At 56.3% G+C, this 20,965-nt stretch overlaps 2 protein-coding genes across 2 annotated transcripts; both read left to right on the plus strand.

Annotated features, from left to right (window-relative positions):
• Positions 1–227: 227 nt before the first annotated feature.
• Positions 228–18,128, plus strand: LOC146421421 (uncharacterized). Its single transcript, XM_085047541.1, has 3 exons — positions 228–1,300; positions 8,038–8,466; positions 17,127–18,128. Exons 1-3 carry the CDS (start codon positions 570–572, stop codon positions 17,893–17,895), a joined length of 1,929 nt encoding a protein of 642 aa, XP_084903667.1. The 5' UTR covers positions 228–569; the 3' UTR covers positions 17,896–18,128.
• On the plus strand, positions 13,938–15,436 carry LOC146421422 (class II histocompatibility antigen, B-L beta chain-like). Its single transcript, XM_085047510.1, has 3 exons — positions 13,938–14,456; positions 15,058–15,164; positions 15,266–15,436. The coding sequence occupies exons 1-3, from the start codon at positions 14,030–14,032 to the stop codon at positions 15,272–15,274; spliced, it is 543 nt and encodes a 180-aa protein (XP_084903636.1). The 5' UTR covers positions 13,938–14,029; the 3' UTR covers positions 15,275–15,436.
• Positions 18,129–20,965: the final 2,837 nt, after the last annotated feature.

Here is a 20,965-nt window from a genome sequence, read left to right on the forward strand (position 1 = left end):
TGAGGCGGCAGTGGGGCGTTGGGGGATATTTTGGGGGCTGCAGGTGGGCACGGCCCGGTGTCGGGGTGGGAGGGGGACATGGGGCATGGGGTCCGGCCGGGAGAGCGGTGGAGGGGAAGGGCGGGAGCCCCGGAGTGGGGTGAGCGGAGAGGGGCGATGGCGGAGCTGGGGGAGCCCCGGAAGGCTGGAGAGGGGGGAGCGTGGCTAAGGGGGAAGCCTGGGATCCCTGGAAGCGCGGAGCAGAGAATGAGGGGAGAAGGGACCCCTGGGACCCCCAAAGCCCCCGGATCATCCCTAAGCGGGACCCTGGAAAATAGGGAAGCCCGGGAGCCACGGGAGCCGCATGAGTGCAGGGAAGGGAGAGCCTGAGGAGGCCAAAGTGCAAAGAGCAGAGAGAGGGAAATGCTGTGAGGGTTTTGAGGTGAATGGTGGTGGTTTGGGGTTTTTATGGACACAAAAGCCTGGGAGAGTTGCAGAGCTGGAGCTGGGCAGGAGGAACCCCCAGGGCAAGGCGCTGAGCCCTTGATTTTCCCCCAAAGCAGGATTTGTCATTGCCAAGGCGTGGCCGGATGGAGGAGGAGGAAAAGGCCCGGAGATGCAGCCGGAGCTCGGAGCTGGGGGAGAAGCCTGAGGGCAGAGAGAAGCCCCACAAGTGTGGGGAATGTGAGAAAAGCTTCAGGCGCAGATCTGAGCTGATCGTGCACCAGAGGATCCACACTGGGGAAAAGCCCTATGAGTGTGGGAAGTGTGGGAAGAGCTTCACCCAGATGTCTAACCTGATGCAGCACCAGATGATCCACACTGGGGAAAAGCCCTATGGTTGTGGGAAGTGTAGGAAGAGCTTCAGCCGGATGTCACACTTGATCACACACCAGGTGATCCACACTGGGGAAAAGCCCTACGATTGCGTGGAATGTGGGAAGATCTTCAGCCAGAGCTCCACCCTGATCCAGCACAAGAAGATCCACACCGGGCAGAGGCCCTATGAGTGTCCCAAGTGTGGGAAGAGGTTTCAGACCAGCTCCAATCTCCTCCTCCATGAGCGCATTCACACCCAGGAGAGGCCATTCCGCTGCTCTGACTGTGGGAAGGGCTTCAAGCACAACTCCCACCTCATCAGGCACCGGCGCATCCACACTGGGGAAAAGCCCTACAAGTGTGGGGAGTGTGGGAAGACCTTCAGGCAGATGTCCAACCTGATGGTGCACCAGAGGATCCACACTGGGGAAAAGCCCTACGATTGTGGGAAGTGTGGGAAGAGCTTCTCACAGAGCTCTCACTTGACTCAGCACCAACGGAGGCACCACTGAGGGAAGCCCTGCGAGTGTCCCAAGTGCAGGAAGAGCTTCATTGCTGCTCCAACTCCATCCCCAGTGGGAAGATCTGTAGTGGATGATCCCCAGTGACCCCCGTTGGGCAGAATCCTGGTGACCCCCGTTCCAGGTGATCCCCGTCGGGTGAGGGGAATGTGTTTTAAATGGTCAAGTTTTACTACTTCTCCTCTTCTGAGTTTGTTAGCAATAAATTCAATTCACATATGCAATTTCCAGCCTGTTTTGTGCACAAAGGTGTTTGATGAGGGATCTCTTAGCCAGGTCCTTCTATCAGCTCAGGAAGCCTTGGTTCAATGTTCTCTCCCCATGGCGGCTGTGCAGGGCAGTGAGAGAGCAGCTCTGCTGGGTGCCTGGCATGGGGCCAGCGTCACCCCACTGCAATGTGCCATGGCCTCGTGTGGCCCTGTGCTCTGGAGCCAGCGCTGCTGTTGCTTTTTCCTTGCTGATGGTTTTCTCTTTTGCAGGAAAGGCTTGTGAAGTGCCCCCGCTGTCCCTGGCGTCCCCTGGGCGCCGGCAGCCGCGTCCCTTGGCCTGCTCCCCCTGGGCCGTTGCAGGGCGGCTGGCAGAGGCTGGGAGCTGCCGTGGGGGTCGTGGGGCTGCCCCGGGGGCTGCGTGCCGAGGCGGGGCCGGGAGGTGCGGAGAACTTGGTCGCTGTTTGCAGAGCAATGGCGCCTTGGGCCCGGGCCCGTTGCAGGGCTGTTCCTCATGTGCGGCTTTGGCCTCGGCCAGCCCGGGGGGCACTGAGAGCGCGGGGCTTGGGCTGTGCGCTGTGCAGAGCCCGCGCCTCGCTGCCCTTGGCTGGCTGTGCTGTCACTCGGGATTGTCCCAGCGCCATTGCTGCTCGGTGCCAGCGAGCGGGGACAAGGCCGGCGCCGGTGTCGCCCCCAGGCAGGCAGGCAGGCAGGGCTTTAGTGGGGCAGCAGCGGCGCCATGGTGGGAGCGTGTGTGCGGCCCGGGAGCGGCGGCAGCGGGCGGAGCCCGGGGAGGCGGCGGCGGAGCTCGGAGAGGCTGTCCCAGCGCAGGTGGGAGCCGCGCTGCCTTGTGCCGGGGCTCGGGGCTCGCTGCGGGCGGATGGAGGGGATGCAGGGGGCGGCAGGGGGGCTGTGGCGGCTTCCTTCTCCCGTCTCCCTCCCTCCCTCCCTGGCTGTGGCGCCATGTTGCCGCTGGCCTGTCATAATGTTAGAGTAAAACAGCAGCAATTTCAGAGCACTGCTGCTTTTGAGAGTGAAACTCGTGACATTTCATGAGAGGTAAATCTGACCCCAAATGAAACCTCAAATATTCAGGAGATGACAAAATTCAAAGTGATAGCAATTAAAGATGAAATCAGCTGCCAGGGAGGGGGAGGATTGCTTTGGGATTCAGTTCTTCATTAGGAAGATTGGGAGCAAATCCAAGTGCATTTTTTGGAAGGATGGACTTTGGGATCCTCAGGTGAAACCCAGGACTCCTCCCAGCTCTTTCTCCTGGCAAGAGTAGAGAAATTGTGACGCGAACCAGAAGTTTCTGCCCCTGGGAAATGGAAAATTGGTATTTTTGGTAGGCACAGGAGCTGTTTATTCCAAATTAAACATCCTGCAAGGGGAATGAAGTGGTGATTTTGTCACAACTGTCAGTGAAATGAGTGCCTTTTCCATCTAATTGAATTCAAACTGGGGAAATGATGGATAATTCATGGATTTTTGCACCTGCCCAGCTCTCCAGAATGTCATTATTAGGAGGAAATTTACTGGAAAAAGGTTTGAAATTATCTGATGTTAATGTTCTGGATTTTGAAATTTCATAGGTTAAATTCAACTGAGCAGGAGACAAACTGTGAGGGAGTTGCAGACTTGCCTTGGCATGTTCAGGGCATGGATCAGGAATTATTGATTATGATCTGGAGTTTTGAAATTACTCATAAAGATTTTCTTGTTTTGGCTAATCATACTCAGGCTGTGCTCCAAAAACAAAAGGAAACACTGGTAATTCTGGCTCTGGGCTTGGCAGGTCCCAGGGATCTTTTGAATTATTCACTTCTGAGAGCCAAAATCTTTCCCAAGGTGTTCCACCACAATTCCCAGTGGCTCAGGGAGGAGTCACTGCCAATTTTGCTGAACAGATCAGTGATGTGAGCCAAGGATGGCCCAGCTGCTAGTGAGGAGTCACAGCCATGGAGCTGCTAAATCAGGATCCCAAAATTCACTGTGGGACAGAGCCTGAGCTCTGTGGGACACACGTGGGACAGAAGGGTTTGGGACACCAGAGGAGCCACTGACTGAGCTCAGTCCTGTTGTACAGTGGGACAGGAAATCACCTTTGAAATTCAAAATCCTGCTGTGCTTCTGTTGGGCTCTAAAATCAGAAACACTCCAGACAATCAGAAGAAGTTTATTCTAGCCCAGCTATGTTTAAAGGCAAGCCTGACTGAGAACCCAGACTGGAAACAACACAGAAAGAAGTAACTTGTTTTTGTCAACAGAAGATGCATTGCAGGATTTGCACTGACCACCCTGAATGAGGTTATTTAATCTAATGCTCTGCTCTGCCATGAGTTGTTTCAGCACAGAAGGACTAAATGGTTGCTTTAACATGGACATTGCAACTGAGGGACAGAAAAGTAAAGATCTGCAGGGATTGTAAGTGTGGTTTGCCTTAGTGCACTCTGAGCAGAGAGAGCTTTGTTATCAGCAGAGTTCATGTTGATCTAAGACTACAGGAAGAGCAAAACCAGCTGAAGTTTCCGTTCTGCACTGCAGAGCACAGCAGAGAGCCAAACAGGATGAAAATAATGAAATTACTTGGCTCCCAGGGCCAAAAACAGCCGCAGAGAGGAGGAGCACACATTTTTGTTTCACAGATCACTCTGCCAGTTATTAAACCACCATTCGACATGGTGCCAGAGATTGTCAGTGAACTGTGAAAAGTGTTAAATTCCAGACAGGTTCTGAGACAGGGATTTGCTCCAAAATGAAGAAGGAATAACTTTGTATCTGCAATTGGATACATTTTTTAAAAACTGCTTTCGGGTATATTGTAATCGACATTGGGCAGGTTTGGAGTGATGTTAGATACATTGTAATTGAAGATGGTTATATGGTAATTGAACTTGGATACACTGTAATTGCAACATCTGTCTGCTCTGGGTGTGTCATCATCCCACGGCAGAGTCCCTGTGACACTTTGGGCTGGGACTGCTCCAAAAAGACACAGAATCACACAAAAAGCGGAGACTTGATCAAGAACAGACAATAGAAATTTTCAGCTCCCCTAAAGGTGCTGGATAGAGCTTAAAGATTAGCGAGCAGAGAGATAAAAGGGGATAAAGGTGTGCAAACAGGATGATAAACATAGATGAAATCAGGGCAGGAACAGAGAAAGAGAATTACAGTGAAGTTGGGCAAGTTATGCAACGAGAAGCAATTTCGAGGAAAGCTGAGCTTTCCTCCAAACATCAGTGAGTGCAATCACCAGAAACTCCTTTAGATGTCCCTCCAGGACCACAAAAGGACTCTGAGCAGGAGGTGGATGGATGGAAAGGAGCACGAGGAAATGTTTATGAATTAGCCAGGAAGTGTTTAGTAATGAATATGTGTGATCCGCGTGGAACAAATACCCCATTCGGAAGTTTTACCCCACACACTAGATTAAAGAAGAGATCCTCGGGGTTTGTTCAGCACTGATAAAGAAAAAACGGCTGCTTTCAAATGCTTCAAATTAGAAGCATTGCTAGAAAGCTCATTTTCTGGCTGATTTTGGTATCATGGTCACAGAGAGGAATCCCTGTCCTGCTCCAGCCTGGGGTCTCTCCCAGGGGACACAACCCCTCAGAAAAGGCTGCTCAGGCGAGGATCCCCACAGGCCCAAAAATCCCGAGGTTCTGCGGGGACTTCCCACGGCCTCTCTCACGCATCTCCTGCTCCACCCTCTGGGCTCCTGCCGGGGCTGCAGGGAGCTCTCTGCTCCATCCCGGACTCACCCACAGCGGTTCCCTGGCCTCCTGCCCGGCCCGGGACTTTCCGGAGCCATTGCGAACAGACATTTGGAAGGAAGATCCGCGGAGCGCCGCTTCCCTCAGGGAAACTCCGCCTACCGTGCAAAGCCCGCCCCTCGCTCCCGTTGGCTGATTTTCCCGCCCGAAACCCGACGCTAGATCTCATTGGCTGATTCGCCGATTAGAAAGCCCGCCCTAGCTTCGATTGGCTGATTCTGCCGCCATTCCTCGATCTCGAACTCTGATTGGTCAGAACGCGGCTGAGGGACAATCCCGTCTTGTCCCCACATCGCTTTGATTTCCCCCAAAAAGCCAAAATCTCCCCAAACCCCTTGGGCTGAGCGGAGGAACGGACAGCGTTTGGGCAGAAAACTCCCAAATCGTTGTTCCCCAGGCTGGGAAGGACAAACGGAACCCAAACTGATTTGGGAGCTCCAGCAGCTCCTCTCTGCCGGCCCAGCTGAAGGCCTCGCTGGCTGCTGGAGGCTGCACGGGCAGACTGGGAGCACTGGGAGCACTGGGAGCACTGTGTCGGGGTTTGACTTTGGCTAAACTCCAGCTCTCTTGGGCTACAGACATGCCGGACAGGGGAAAGGAAAACCAAAAAAACTGTAAAAACACACACTAATGACATGAGTTCAGTGAGATAGGTCGCTGGTAGGAGGACGCACGGAAGGAAAGGCAGACAGGCTCTAAACTTAAAGCACCTCCTCCCCACCTTCTCCACTCACCTTGGTGTCTCCATGCTCTTCTCCCTTCACATATTTTTGCCTCTTCCACCTCCTCTAGCAACAAACAAGTGCGTGCCTATTTTGTTTTGATTTTTGCTTAAATATGTTTTCACAGAGGCGAAACTAGAACCTCTAATTGACCTAACCCCGGTAAGCAGCAAGTCTATCACCTTCAGAGCCATCAGAGATTGGCTCTGCTGGAATTGATGAAAAACTTCCAGAACATTCACTCAGGACACACACAGGAGCCATCTTTGTGCCACTCCCCACCCCTCGGACACTTCTTCAGGCTTACTACACCAGCTACTGAGGAGTTTAAATTTCTCTTATATGTTAAAGATACCTTGCTGATGTTCTGGGCCAATCAAAACCACTGCAGTCCCCAAGTGTCACCCCGCTCTGGGGGCCTTGGGAGGCAGCTGAACCCCGACACGGCACCCAGCGAACCCCAGAAAAGGCGCTGAGACCCCCTGAGTCCCCCAGAACCTCCAAACCCCCTAGAAAAACAGCCCCGAAAAATAGCCCCGCGAAAATGAGCCAATGGGAGAAGGCGCTGAGCGATTCTGATCCAATCCGAGCTCGCGGCGCTGATGACTCTCCAGTTCCCAGGCAGACCCGCAGCGCCCAGCGCTCCCCACCCCAACCCCACCTGCGCCCCCCCCTCGCCCCCAGCGCTTCCCGCCAGCCCAATTTGGGGAGGGGGCGCCTGGGCGGCGCCCAGGCCTGGCCCGGAGCCCAGCGCTGCCCCAGCCCGACCTGCCCCGGCTCCATCCCGGCTCCTCCCGCGGCATGCGACGGCGTGGGGAAAAGGGGGGGAAAGGGTGGGCGCTGGGCTTGGGGGGAGGAGGAGAAGGGATGGAGGAGGAGGAGGAGGGATGAGGAAGGACCGGGAGAAAGGCCGGAGATCCGAGCGGGAGGAGGAGGCGGGAGGAGGAAGGAGGAGGAGCCGCGGAACGAGGAAGGAGGAGAGAGGAAGAGGAGGAGCAGGAAGAGGTTGGAGAGAGGAAGAGGAGGAACCGGAAGAGGTTGGAGAGAGGCGGGAGGAGGAGCAGCAGAAGCAGCGCGGAGCTCTTTGTCTGCCGCGGCCCCGGGAGCATCGGCGCCCCGCACGCCGCAGGTGAGGGGGAGGAGGAAGTCGCCCCAAATGTCTCGGGGGTCCCCGAGCGGCGTTTTTCTGGGCGGGTGTTTGGAGCTCGCAGCTTGCGGGATTGAGCCCCAAATCTCGTTCAGGGTCGCTGGGAGGGTTTGATTGTGCGGGGGGAACGTTTGGATGTGGCGGAAGGGCAAAGCTGAGGCGGCAGTGGGGCTTTGGGGGATATTTTGAGGGCTGCAGGTGGGCACGGCCCGGTGTCGGGGTGGGAGGGGGACATGGGGCATGGGGTCCGGCCGGGAGAGCGGTGGAGGGGAAGGGCGGGAGCCCCGGAGTGGGGTGAGCGGAGAGGGGCGATGGCGGAGTTGGGGGAGCCCCGGCAGGCTGGAGAGGGGGGAGCGTGGCTAAGGGGGAAGCCTGGGATCCCTGGAAGCGCGGAGCAGAGAATGAGGGGAGAAGGGACCCCTGGGACCCCCAAAGCCCCTGGATCATCCCTAAGCGGGACCCTGGAAAATAGGGAAGCCCGGGAGGCACGGGAGCCGCATGAGTGCAGGGAAGGGAGAGCCTGAGGAGGCCAAAGTGCAAAGAGCAGAGAGGGGGAAATGCTGTGAGGGTTTTGAGGTGAATGGTGGTGGTTTGGGGATTTTATGGCCACAAACCCCTGGGAGAGTTGCAGAGCTGGAGCTGGGCAGGAGGAACCCCCAGGGCAAGGCGCTGAGCCCTTGTTTTTGCCCCAAAGCAGGATTTGTCATTGCCAAGGCGTGGCCGGATGGAGGAGGAGGAAAAGGCCCAGAGATGCAGCCGGAGCTCGGAGCTGGGGGAGAAGCCTGAGGGCAGAGAGAAGCTCCAGAAGTGTGGGGAATGTGGCAAAAGCTTCAGGTGGAGATATGAGCTGATCCGGCACCAGAGGATCCACACTGGGGAAAAGCCCTATGAGTGTGGGGAGTGTGGGAAGAGCTTCAGCCAGAGTTGCAGCCTGATCATGCACCAGATGATCCACACTGGGGAAAAGCCCTATGATTGCACAGAATGTGAGAAGAGCTTCAGCAGTAACTCCAACCTGATCCATCACAAAAGGATCCACACTGGGGAGAGGCCCTATGAGTGTCCCACGTGTGGGAAGAGGTTTCAGACCAGCTCCCATCTCCTCCGCCATGAGCGCATTCACACCCAGGAGAGGCCCTTCCGCTGCCCTGACTGCGGGAAGGGCTTCAAGCACAACTCCACCCTCATCAGGCACCGGCGCATCCACACTGGGGAAAAGCCCTACGAGTGTCCCGAGTGTGGGAAGAGCTTCTCCAGGAGCTCTCTCTTGGCTCAGCACCAACGGAGGCACCAGTGAGGGAAGCTCTGCGAGTGTCCCGAGTGCAGGAAGAGCTTCATTGCTGCTCCAACTCCATCCCCAGTGGGAAGATCTGCAGTGGATGATCCCCAGTGACCCCCGTTGGGCAGAATCCTGGTGACCCCCATTCCAGGTGATCCCTGTAATTTGAGAAGAAGGTGTTTTAAATGGTCAAATTTTACTTCTTCTCCTATTCTGAGTTTGCTAGCAATAAATTCAATTCACATATCCAATTTCCAGCCTGTTTTGTGCACAAAGGTGTTGGATGAGGGATCTCTTAGCCAGGTCCTTCTATCAGCTCAGGAAGCCTTGGTTCAATTTTCTCTCCCCACGGCGGCTGTGCAGGGCAGTGAGAGAGCAGCTCTGCTGGGTGCCTGGCATGGGGCCAGCGTCACCCCACTGCAATGTGCCATGGCCTCGTGTGGCCCTGTGCTCTGGAGCCAGCGCTGCTGTTGCTTTTTCCTTGCTGATGGTTTTCTCTTTTGCAGGAAAGGCTTGTGAAGTGCTCCCGCTGTCCCTGGCGTCCCCTGGGCGCCGGCAGCCGCGTCCCTTGGCCTGCTCCCCCTGGGCCGTTGCAGGGCGGCTGGCGGAGGCTGGGAGCTGCCGTGGGGGCCGTGGGGCTGCCCCGGGGGCTGCGCGCCGAGGCGGGGCCGGGAGGTGCAGAGAACTTGGTCGCTGTTTGCAGAGCAATGGCGCCTTGGGCCCGGGCCCGTTGCAGGGCTGTTCCTCATGTGCGGCTTCGGCCTCGGCCAGCCCGGGGGGCACTGAGAGCGCGGGGCTTGGGCTGTGTGCTGTGCAGAGCCCGCGCCTCGCTGCCCTTGGCTGGCTGTGCTGTCACTCGGAATTGTCCCAGCGCCATTGCTGCTCGGTGCCAGCGAGCGGGGACAAGGCCAGCGCCGGTGTCGCCCCCAGGCAGGCAGGCAGGGCTTTAGTGGGGCAGCAGCGGCGCCATGGTGGGAGCGTGTGTGTGGCCCGGGAGCGGCGGCAGCGGGCGGAGCCCGGGGAGGCGGCGGCGGAGCTCGGAGAGGCTGTCCCAGCGCAGGTGGGAGCCGCGCTGGCTTGTGCCGGGGCTCGGGGCTCGCTGCGGGCGGATGGAGGGGGCGGCAGGGGGGCTGTACCGGCTTCCTTCTCCCGTCTCCCCCTCTCTCTCCCTCCCTCCCTGGCTGTGGCGCCGTGTTGCCGATGGCCTGAGGCCGCTGAGGGAGCGGCTGCCCGCGGTCTCCTTGCCGCTGCTGCCTCGGCAGGAGGCGGTGCCGGAGCAGCGCTGGCTCGTCCCTCTTGCTGTCGGTAGCACAGAGGTGGCTGCGCTGTCGGCGGCAGTGTGCGGGAAAATCCGCGTGGCCAGAGGTTTGTGTGCCCGCAGGAGACAGAGGAGTCGTGTGAAAGTGACTTTAGGGATGGACAGAGGGAGAGGCCGTGGGGCATTTGCCATGGGGCTGTAAAACGCAGCCTCCTTTCTATGCTCGTTTCCCCGGCTGCGTTTCATTGTCCCTTTGCCCTCTTGTCACCGTACCTGCGGGAAAACCAAAAACCTTTCAACACGATTTTTAATGTTAGAGAGTCAAGGCGTTACTTTATTATCTGAGCAGGATGTTGTTCTGGCCAGGATGTACCACGGGAATCACCCCATATACACAGAGCCCGGGTTTGTAGAGAGAATCGTTCTATGGCACATAAGTTTTGGAAGTTTTTTTAGGTATTTTTTACACTCTAAACTCATAGAAGGTATTTTGGTCAGTCTTAATTGGTTCCATGTTGTTCATTTTCTAATCTATGGTTTCCTATTTGATCCAGATTGCTTCTCTTCTGATGCTAATTAGGTCTTCCTTCTTATCTCTCTTTAGCCTGACAAGGTGTCTCCAAACAGCCAGGGGTGAGGTTTGGAGCTGATGTTCGTTAATGGCTGCTGATGGCCTTTTGTCTTTTGGGCTCCTCCTAGTCTGTAGTTATGTTGAGCTCATCAGACCTCACCTGGCAGAAAAATGTCCTGGAAAAAAACTTAAAATTCCTTTTCCCTGGCTAAAGACAACCCAAACCTTTGACAAAAGTTATACAAAATATTCAAACTGGTATATTTTCCAACACACTGTCTGAGGTACTTGGAAGGTACAGACTTCCCGATCCGCCCACTGCCTGTGTCCCTTAACATGCACCCCTAGTTTGTGTAACATTCGGTATTCGTGGCTCTGGGAAGTGTTTGTTCTGCTTGTGGAAGTTCAGGAATGGAGCAGGAGCTTGGCTGAGCAGCAGTCTGTATCAATTAGTAACAATTCCAATTCACAAATTGGTTCTGGGACCTGATAGGAATTCTTAGGATTCCCAGGGGCTGCTCCATGGTGTTGTAGGATTTGTTCTGGTGGCCGTTTTTAATTTTTTAAACATTTTTTGAGGTGCACCCTCCTGACCTTATTTAGCACTTTTGTGTAATTAAATCATTCTATATTTGGATTCCCAACTTATTTCCCCGAACTTTTGGTATCAAAAATCCCCAGTGTTTAATTACACTCTATAAAGCATCCACAATGCTAGAACATGTTGGAGTGAGGAGAGACATGATTTTCCCCCACTTTTATTAATGAAGTTTTCCCAACATTTTCCCATTTGCTCTTTTTCTTTGCAGCTGAACCAGTTTGTGCTGCACAGTCAGATCTCCTCAGTCTGGGCTCTGCCCTGAGCTGTGCAAATTCCATCTGTGCAAGCAGGCAGAGCTCGGGCTGAGGGACAGAGGGAATTGGCCCAATTGCTCCCCCAGGCCACAAGGCCCTGGTCCATTGTCCAGCCTTTGCCCCAGCAGGGTTCATTTGCATTTCTAAAGCTCCTTCCTCTCGTGGCTGCCTGGAACCGAAGCTTCTCTGCCAGGGCAGCCATCGGGTGACTCACATGTGGCTCTGCCCCCCACAAGCTGCTTTGGGGTTTGTTCTTCATCAATATTGTATTAATTAGCTGCAGGAGGAGGAGGAGGAGGTGGGATTTTGTAGAAGGAAGAGGAGGAGGAGGAGGAGTGAGAGGAAGAGGAGTGTGAGGAAGAGTAGGGATAGAGGAGGAGGAGCAGGAAGAGGAGGCAGCCCAATGTTCCAGCACTGCCTGTATCTGCAGCCCCCCACATGCAGCAGGTGACTGGGGAGGGGGATCCACGATTTTCACGGGGCCTAAATCATGATGTTTTTAAGTTTTATTGGGCTAAATGTTCATGCTTTGGGGTTTCTTTGGGAGTAAATCTTTATATCTTGAAGGGGCTTTTGGCTGAATCTTGATATTTTTGGAGTTTGGAGTCTGTTTCTTTATGTTTGTGGAATATTTGGGAATCTCGGTGGTTAGTGGTTTTTACAGCCACCAAACTGCCAGAGAGTTGCAGAGCTGGAGCTGGGCAGGAGGAACTCCCAGGGCAAGGCGCTGAGCCCTTGTTTTTCCCCCAAAGCAGGATTTGTCATTGGCAAGGCGTGGCCGGATGGAGGAGGAGGAAAAGGCCCGGAGATGCAGCCGGAGCTCGGAGCTGGGGGAGAAGCCTGAGGGCAGAGAGAAAAAAGCTGCCAGGAGCTTCCTGAATGGAGGGAAAGGGGGGATGGGACCTTTAGAAGAGTTGAATTGGGTTTGACCCACCTGGAATTGGGTTTGATCCACCTGGAACTGGAATGGATTTACCTGAAATGGGGTTTTGTCGACCTGGAATTAGGTTGATTCATCCTGGAATTCGGTTGCATCCCACTGGAATTTGGTTTAATCGACCTGGAATTGCGTTGGATCCACCCGGAATTTGGGTGAATCTCTCAGGTATTTGGTTGATTCATCCTGCAGTTGGGTTGGGTCCAGCTGGAACTGGGTTTGATCCATCTGGAATTAAGTTGGATTTACCTCAAATTGGGTTTGATCCACCTGGAATTGGATTGGATTGAGCTGGAATTTGGTTTAATCTACCTGGAATTTGGTTTGATCCTCCTGGAATTGGGTTGGATCCACCTGGAACTGGATTGGATTCACCTGGAATTGCATTGGATCAACCTGGAATTGGGTTAAATCCACCTGGAATGAGGTTGAATGCCCTTGGAATTCAGTTGGATTTACCTGGATTTGGGTTTGAGCCACCTGGAGTGGGATTTGATCCACCTGAGATTGGGTTGGATTTACCTGGAATTTGGTATAATCTGCCTAGAACTGGATTTGATCCACCAGGAACTGGGTTGAGTCCACCTGGAATTGGGTTTGAATGGTGTTGGTGCTGCAGTAGAGGCTGGAATTGCCCCAGGATCCTCCTGGAATCGAGTCAGACACACCTGGAATTGGGCTGAATTCCCCTGGAAATGGAGTTTTGGTCATATTCTGTCTGGATGATGGTGTGGGGCAATGGGAATGGGGAATTGTGGGGGGTGAGAGCATAAAAATCCTGGAAAATGGGGATTTCCACCCAAAATTCTGGGAACCGGGAAGGTTGGGCAATGCCAGAGCCCCAAAATCCTGGGAAAAAGAGGAATTTGAGCATCCTGAGCCTTTCAGAATCCTAGGAAAAGAGGATATGGGAACACTCAGTTCCCACATCCTCAGTACAGGGGGGTTTGGGAACTCCTAGAGCCCCAAAATTGCGGGATCAGGGGGGTTTGGGAAATCCCAGAACCCCAAAATGGTGGAAAAAGAGGACATGGGAACACCCAGATCCCAAAATCCTGGCTACAGGGGGGCTTTGGACACGCCCAGTCCCAAAAAATTGTGGATACAGCGAGGTTTGGAACTCCTAAAGCCCCAAAATCTCGGGTACAGGGGGGTTTGGGAACTGTCAGAACCCCAAAACCGTGGGAAAAGAGGAGTTTGACCACTGCTGACCCCAAAAAATGGAGAAAACCCAGAAAAAGGAGGAAGCTTGGCCAACGCCCTTCCCAAAAAAATCCCCAAAAAGGGGGATGGACCTTCTGAATCTCCCCGATCCCCTTTTGCCATGGATCCAGGACACCCCAAATCCCAACGCCGCGGCTCCAGGACCCCCCAAAGCCCACCTTGGAGCCCCCAAAGGCCAGGCAGGGTCAGCGCCAGCAGCAGCAGCAGGCAGGGGCAGCTCCGCGCTCCATCCATGGCGCCTCGGGATGTGGCGACACTGGGAAGGGTCAGTGGTGGTCATCCTAGTGCCACCATGGTCACTCCCAGTCCCTCATATCCCATTCCCAATGTATTCCCAGACATCCACCCTCTCTCCCCGTCCCTCCCAGTGTTCCCTAATCCACTCCCCTCTCTCCCAGTGTGCCCCCAGTCCCTCCCACTCCATTCCCAGTCCCTCCCAGTGCTAGCACAGTCACTCGCAGTCCCTCTAAAGCCAATCCCAGTTCATTCCCAGTCCACTCCCAGACCTCCATCCTCTCTCCCAGCGCCGTCCCTGTACGCCGTAATCCAATCCCCTCTATCCAAGTCCTTCCCCAGTCCCACTAATCGCAATTCCTGTACATTTCCAGTCCCTCCCACTGTATTGCAAGTGACTCCCAGTGCCTCCAACGTCCCTCCCAGTTTGTCTAATGCCAATCCCAGTCCATTCCCAGTGCACTCCCAGATTTCCATACTCCATTTCAGTGCCCTCCAATGCCCCCAATTCACACCCCTCTCTCCCAGTGCCCCCCCATTCCCTCCCCCTTCATTCCCAGTCCCTCCCAGTACCACCCCACCCCTCCCAGCTCTCTCCCAGCGCCACCCCAGCTGATCCCAGTGTCTCCCCTCTCTCTCCCAGTGCCCCCCAGCGTGTCCATCTCGCTGGTGCCCTCGAGCTCCCAGCCCGAGCCCGGCCGCCTGCTGTGCTCCGTGATGGATTTCTACCCTGCGCAGGTGCAGGTGAGGTGGTTCCAGGGCCAGCAGGAGCTCTCGGAGCAAGTGATGACCACCGACCTGCTCCCCAACGGGGACTGGACCTACCAGCTGCTGGTGCTGCTGGAAACGCCCCCCCGGCGCGGGGTCACCTACACCTGCCAGGTGGAGCACGTCAGCCTGGAGCAGCCCCTGAGGCGGCACTGGGGTACGGCCAGAGCCCACAGCGCCGGGGGGAGCGGGGGAGGCACTGGGGAGGCTGGCAGGGGGATTGGGCTGTGCTGGGGGGAACTGGGAGGGAGGTGGAGAGAGGCTGGTTTATACTGGGAGAGGGGCTTGGGGGTGTGGGAGGGCTGGGAAGGGGTTGGAAGGATGTTGGGGAGGGTGGGATGAGGTTCTGGGGGTGCTGGTGGGCACTGGGAGGGAGTTTGGGGGTGCTGGGGGAACTGGGAGGGAGTTGGAGTGAGGCTGGAGGGGCTGGAAGGAGATTGGGGATGCAAAAGCAAAGGTTGGAATGAGGTTGGTTGTGCTGGGAAGAGACTGGGAGGGACCTTGGTGAGTCCTGGTGGGGCTGGGAAGGGACTGGGAGAGGGTTTGGGGGTCCTGGGGCGGTGGGGGGCAACTGGGAGGGGTTGTGGGGTGCTGAGAGGGATGGGAGGGGCTTTGGTGTGTCCTGGGGAGGCTGGGAATGGATCGGGAGGAGGTTTCAGGGGCTCCTGGGTGGGCTGGGGGCGACTGGGAGGGTGCTTGGAGGGGCTTGGGGTGTCGCTGAGAGGTTTTTGGGGGTCCTGAGCCCTGCTGACCCCCAGAGATGCCGCCGGACGCTGCCCGCAGCAAGATGCTGACGGGGATCGGGGGCTTCGTGTTGGGCTTCGTCTTCCTGGCGCTGGGGCTCGGCTTCTACCTGCGCAAGAAGGTGAGGGGGGGTCCCGGGGGTCGTGTCGCCCCTGCCCCGGAGCGGCTGTGCTCCCCCCGGGGCCCCCCAGCCCGGTGTCACCCCCTTTTCTCTGCCCACAGAGCTCCTGAGCCGCCGCCGGCCGCAGCCCCTCCCCGTGGCCTCGGGCCCGGCCGGGACCCCCCGCTCTGTCCCCGCGCTGATTTTGGGGGATCGTGTGTCCCCCCAGCCCTGCTGTCACTCTGACCCCGCCCGGCTGCTCCCAGTGCTCCCAATAAAGCTTCCCAGTTGGCTCCGGTCGCGTTTCTTGGGGGGCACTGGGGAGGGACTTGGGGGGACCCCGCGGTGGGGCTGTGACTGGGGGGCAGACCTGACCCCGGGATGGATCGGGAATGGGGACCCCCGTGTGTCCCCAAGTGTCACCGCGCTCTGGGGGCCTTGGGAGGCAGCTGAACCCCGACACGGCACACAGCGAACCCCAGAAAAGGCGCTGAGACCCCCTGAGCCCCCCAGAACCTCCAAACCCCCTAGAAAAACAGCCCCGAAAAATAGCCCCGCGAAAATGAGCCAATGGGAGAAGGCGCTGAGCGATTCTGATCCAATCCGAGCTCGCGGCGCTGATGACTCTCCAGTTCCCAGGCAGACCCGCAGCGCCCAGCGCTCCCCACCCCAACCCCACCTGCGCCCCCCCCTCGCCCCCAGCGCTTCCCGCCAGCCCAATTTGGGGAGGGGGCGCGTGGGGGGCGCCCAGGCCTGGCCCGGAGTCCAGCGCTGCCCCAGCCCGACCTGCCCCGGCTCCATCCCGGCTCCTCCCGCGGCATGCGACGGCGTGGGGAAAAGGGGGGGAAAGGGTGGGCGCTGGGCTTGGGGGGAGGAGGAGAAGGGATGGAGGAGGAGGAGGAGGGATGAGGAAGGAGCGGGAGAAAGGCCGGAGATCGAGCAGGAGGAGGAAGGAGGAGGAGCCGCGGGAGGAGGAAGGAGGAGAGAGGAAGAGGAGGAACAGGAAGAGGTTGGAGAGAGGAAGAGGAGGAGCAGCAGAAGCCGCGCGCAGCTCTTTGTCTGCCGCGGCCCCGGGAGCATCGGCGCCCCGCACGCCGCAGGTGAGGGGGAGGAGGAAGTCGCCCCAAATGTCTCGGGGGTCCCCGAGCGGCGTTTTTTCTGGGCGGGTGTTTGGAGCTCGCAGCTTCCGGGATTGAGCCCGAAATCTCGTGAAGGGTCGCTGGGAGGGTTTGATTGTGCGGGGGGAACGTTTGGATGTGGCGGAAGGGCAAAGCTGAGGCGGCAGTGGGGCTTTGGGGGATATTTTGGGGGCTGCAGGTGGGCACGGCCCGGTGTCGGGGTGGGAGGGGGACATGGGGCATGGGGTCCGGCCGGGAGAGCGGTGGAGGGGAAGGGCGGGAGCCCCGGAGTGGGGTGAGCGGAGAGGGGCGATGGCGGAGCTGGGGGAGCCCCGGCAGGCTGGAGAGGTGGGAGCGTGGCTAAGGGGGAAGCCTGGGATCCCTGGAAGCACGGAGCAGAGAATGAGGGGAGAAGGGACCCCTGGGACCCCCAAAGCCCCCGGATCATCCCTAAGCGGGACCCTGGAAAATAGGGAAGCCCGGGAGGCACGGGAGCCCCATGAGTGCAGGGAAGGGAGAGCCTGAGGAGGCCAAAGTGCAAAGAGCAGAGAGGGGGAAATGCTGTGAGGGTTTTGAGGTGAATGGTGGTGGTTTGGGGATTTTATGGACACAAACCCCTGGGAGAGTTGCAGAGCTGGAGCTGGGCAGGAGGAACCCCCAGGGCAAGGCGCTGAGCCCTTGTTTTTGCCCCAAAGCAGGATTTGTCATTGCCAAGGCATGGCCGGATGGAGGAGGAGGAAAAGGCCCGAAGATGCAGCCGGAGCTCGGAGCTGGGGGAGAAGCCTGAGGGCAGAGAGAAGCCCCACAAGTGTGGGGAATGTGGGAAAAGCTTCAGGTGGAGATGTGAGCTGATCTGCCACCAGAGGATCCACACAGGGGAAAAGCCCTACGATTGCGTGGAATGTGGGAAGAGCTTCAGCCACAGCTCCTCGCTGATCAAGCACAAGAAGATCCACACTGGGGAGAGGCCCTATGAGTGTGGGAAGTGTGGGAAGAGGTTCCAGACCAGCTCTGATCTCCTCCTCCATGAGCACATTCACACCCAGGAGAGGCCCTTCCGCTGCCCTGACTGTGGGAAAGGCTTCAAGCATAACTCCAACCTCATCAGGCACCGGCGCATCCACACTGGGGAAAAGCCCTACGACTGTGGGCAATGTGGGAAGAGCTTCAGCGACATCTCCTCGCTGATCAAGCACAAGAAAATCCACACTGGGGAAAAGCCCTATGAGTGTGGGAAGTGTGGGAAGAGCTTCAGCCGGATGTCCACCCTGATGCGGCACCAGGTGATCCACAGTGGGGAAAAGCCCTACGATTGCACGGAATGTGGGAAGAGCTTCAGCAGTAACTCCAACCTGATCCAGCACAAGATAATCCACACCGGGGGGAGGCCCTATGAGTGTCCCACATGTGGGAAGAGGTTTCAAACCACCTCCAATCTCCTCGTCCATGAGCGCATTCACACCCAGGAGAGGCCCTTCCGCTGCCCTGACTGTGGGAAGGGCTTCAAGCAAAACTCCAACCTCATCAGGCACCGGCGCATCCACACTGGGGAAAAGCCCTATGAGTGTGACGAGTGTGGGAAGAGCTTCTCCAGGAGCTCTCTCTTGACTCAGCACCAACGGAGGCACCAGTGAGGGAAGCCCTGCGAGTGTCCCGAGTGCAGGAAGAGCTTCATTGCTGCTCCAACTCCATCCGTTGTGGGAAGATCTGCAGTGGATGATCTCCAGTGATCCCCGTTGGGCAGAATCCTGGTCACCCCCGTTCCAGGTGATCCCCGTCGGGTGGGGGAATGTGTTTTAAATGGTCAAATTTTTACTTCTTCTCCTGCTCTGAGTTTGTTAGCAATAAATTCAATTCACATATCCAATTCCGAGCCTGTTTTGTGCACAAAGGTGTTGGATGAGGGATCTCTTAGCCAGGTCGTTCTATCAGCTCAGGAAGCCTTGGTTCAATTTTCTCTCCCCACGGCGGCTGTGCAGGGCAGTGAGAGAGCAGCTCTGCTGGGTGCCTGGCATGGGGCCAGCGTCACCCCACTGCAATGTGCCATGGCCTCGTGTGGCCCTGTGTTCTGGAGCCAGCGCTGCTGTTGCTTTTTCCTTCCTGATGATTTTCTCTTTTGCACCAAAGGCTTGTGAAGTGCTCCCGCTGTCCCTGGCGTCCCCTGGGTGCCGGCAGCCACGTCCCTTGGCCTGCTCCCCCTGGGCCGTTGCAGGGCGGCTGGCGGAGGCTGGGAGCTGCCGTGGGGGCCGTGGGGCTGCCCCGGGGGCTGCGTGCCGAGGCGGGGCCGGGAGGTGCGGAGAACTTGGTCGCTATTTGCAGAGCAATGGCGCCTTGGGCCCGGGCCCGTTGCAGGGCTGTTCCTCATGTGCTGCTTTGGCCTCGGCCAATCCGGGGGGCACTGAGAGCGTGGGGCTTGGGCTGTGCGCTGCGCAGAGCCCGCGCCTCGCTGCCCTTGGCTGGCTGTGCTGTCACTCGCAATTGTCCCAGCGCAATTGCTGCTCGGTGCCAGCGAGCGGGGACAAGGCCGGCACCGGTGTCGCCCCCAGGCAGGCAGGCAGGGCTTTAGTGGGGCAGCAGCGGCGCCATGGTGGGAGCGTGTGTGCGGCCCGGGAGCGGCGGCAGCGGGCGGAGCCCGGGGAGGCGGCGGCGGAGCTCGGAGAGGCTGTCCCAGCGCAGGTGGGAGCCGCGCTGCCTTGTGCCGGGGCTCGGGGCTCGCTGCGGGCGGATGGAGGGAATGCAGGGGGCGGCAGGGGGGCTGTGGCGGCTTCCTTCTCCCGTCTCCCTCCCTCCCTCCCTCCCTCCCTGGCTGTGCCGCCGTGTTGCCGCTGGCCTGTCACAATGTTAGAGTAAAACAGCAGCGATTCCAGAGCACTGCTGCTTTTGAGAGTGAAACTCCTGACATTTCATGAGTGGTAAATCTGACCCCAAATGAAACCTCAAATATTCAGGAGATGACAAAATTCACAGTGATAGCAATTAAAGATGAAATCAGCTACCAGGGAGGGGGAGGATTGCTTTGGGATTCAGTTCTTCAACCTTCATTAGGAAGACTGGGAGCAAATCCAAGTGCATTTTGTGGAAGGATGGACTTTGGGATCCTCAGGTGAAACCCAGGACTCCTCCCAGCTCTTTCTCCTGGCAAGAGCAGAGAAATTGGGAAGAGAACCAGAAGTTTCTGCCCCTGGGAAATGGAAAATTGGGATTTTTGGTAGGCACAGGAGCTGTTCATTCCAAATTAAACACCCTGCAAGGGGAATGAAGTGGTGATTTTGTCACAACTGTCAGTGAAATGAGCGCCTTTTCCATCTAATTGAATTCAAACTGGGGAAATGATGGCAAATTAATGGATTTTTGCACCTGCCCAGCTCTCCAGAACCATTATTAGGAGGAAATTTACTGGAAAAAGGGTTTGAAATTCTCTGATGTTAAAGCTCTGATTTTAAAATACCCTAGGTTAAATTCAACTGAGCAGGAGACAAACTGTGAGGGAGTTGCAGACTTGCCTTGGCATGATCAGGGCATGGATCAGGAATTATTGATTATGATCTGGAGTTTTGAAATTACCCATAAAGATTTTATTGTTTTGGCTAATCATACTTGGGCTGTGCTCCAAAAACAAAAGGAAACACTGGTAATTCTGGCTCTGGGCTTGGGAGGTCGCAGGGATCTTTTGAATTATTCACTTCTGAGAGCCAAAATCTTTCCCAAGGTGTTCCACCACAATTCCCAGTGGCTCAGGGAGGAGTCACTGCCAATTTTGCTGAACAGATCAGTGATGTGAGCCAAGGATGGCCCAGCTGCTAGTGAGGAGTCACAGCCATGGAGCTGCTAAATCAGGATCCCAAAATTCACTGTGGGACAGAGCCTGAGCTCTGTGGGACACACGTGGGACAGAAGGGTTTGGGACACCAGAGGAGCCACTGACTGAGCTCAGTCCTGTTGTACAGTGGGACAGGAAATCACCTTTGAAATTCAAAATCCTGCTGTGCTTCTGTTGGGCTCCAAAATCAGAAACACTCCAGACAATCACAAGAAGTTTATTCTAGCCCAGCTATGTTTAAAGGCAAGCCTGACTGAGAACCCAGATTGGAAACAACACAGAAAGAAGTAACTTTTTTTTGTCAACAGAAGATGCATTGCAGGATTTGCACTGACCACCCTGAATGAGGTTATTTAATCTAATGCTCTGCTCTGCCATGAGTTGTTTCAGCACAGAAGGACTAAATGGTTGCTTTAACATGGACATTGCAACTGAGGGAAAGAAAAGTAAAGATCTGGAGGGATTGTAAGTGTGGTTTGCCTTAGTGCACTCTGGGCAGAGAGAGCTTTGTTATCAGCAGAGTTCATGTTGATCTAAGACTACAGGAAGAGCAAAACCAGCTGAAGTTTCCGTTCTGCACTGCAGAGCACAGCAGAGAGCCAAACAGGATGAAAATAATGAAATTACTTGGCTCCCAGGGCCAAAAACAGCCGCAGAGAGGAGGAGCACACATTTTTGTTTCACAGATCACTCTGCCAGTTATTAAACCACCATTCCACATGGTGCCAGAGATTGTCAGTGAACTGTGAAAAGTGTTAAATTCCAGACAGGTTCTGAGACAGGGATTTGCTCCAAAATGAAGAAGGAATAACTTTGTATCTGCAATTGGATACATTTTTTAAAAATTGGTTTCGGGTATATTGTAATCGACATGGGGCAGGTTT

The sequence above is a fragment of the Lichenostomus cassidix genome, unplaced genomic scaffold (genome assembly GCF_008360975.1).
Source record: "Lichenostomus cassidix isolate B80296 unplaced genomic scaffold, HeHo_3.0 HiC_scaffold_33, whole genome shotgun sequence".
NCBI classification, from domain to species: Eukaryota; Metazoa; Chordata; class Aves; order Passeriformes; family Meliphagidae; genus Lichenostomus; species Lichenostomus cassidix.

Bases quoted from the DNA above. Each gene is read 5' to 3' on its own strand.
- LOC146421421 (XM_085047541.1), top strand. From the start codon at position 570: ATGGAGGAGGAGGAAAAGGCCCGGAGATGCAGCCGGAGCTCGGAGCTG. The intron at 1,301-8,037 runs GCACCACTGAGG...CCGGCACCAGAG, and splicing joins TTGACTCAGCACCAACGGAG to GATCCACACTGGGGAAAAGC. The intron at 8,467-17,126 runs GTGAGGGAAGCT...CTGCCACCAGAG, and splicing joins CAGCACCAACGGAGGCACCA to GATCCACACAGGGGAAAAGC.
- LOC146421422 (XM_085047510.1), top strand. From the start codon at position 14,030: ATGCCCCCAATTCACACCCCTCTCTCCCAGTGCCCCCCCATTCCCTCC. The intron at 14,457-15,057 runs GTACGGCCAGAG...GCTGACCCCCAG, and splicing joins GCCCCTGAGGCGGCACTGGG to AGATGCCGCCGGACGCTGCC.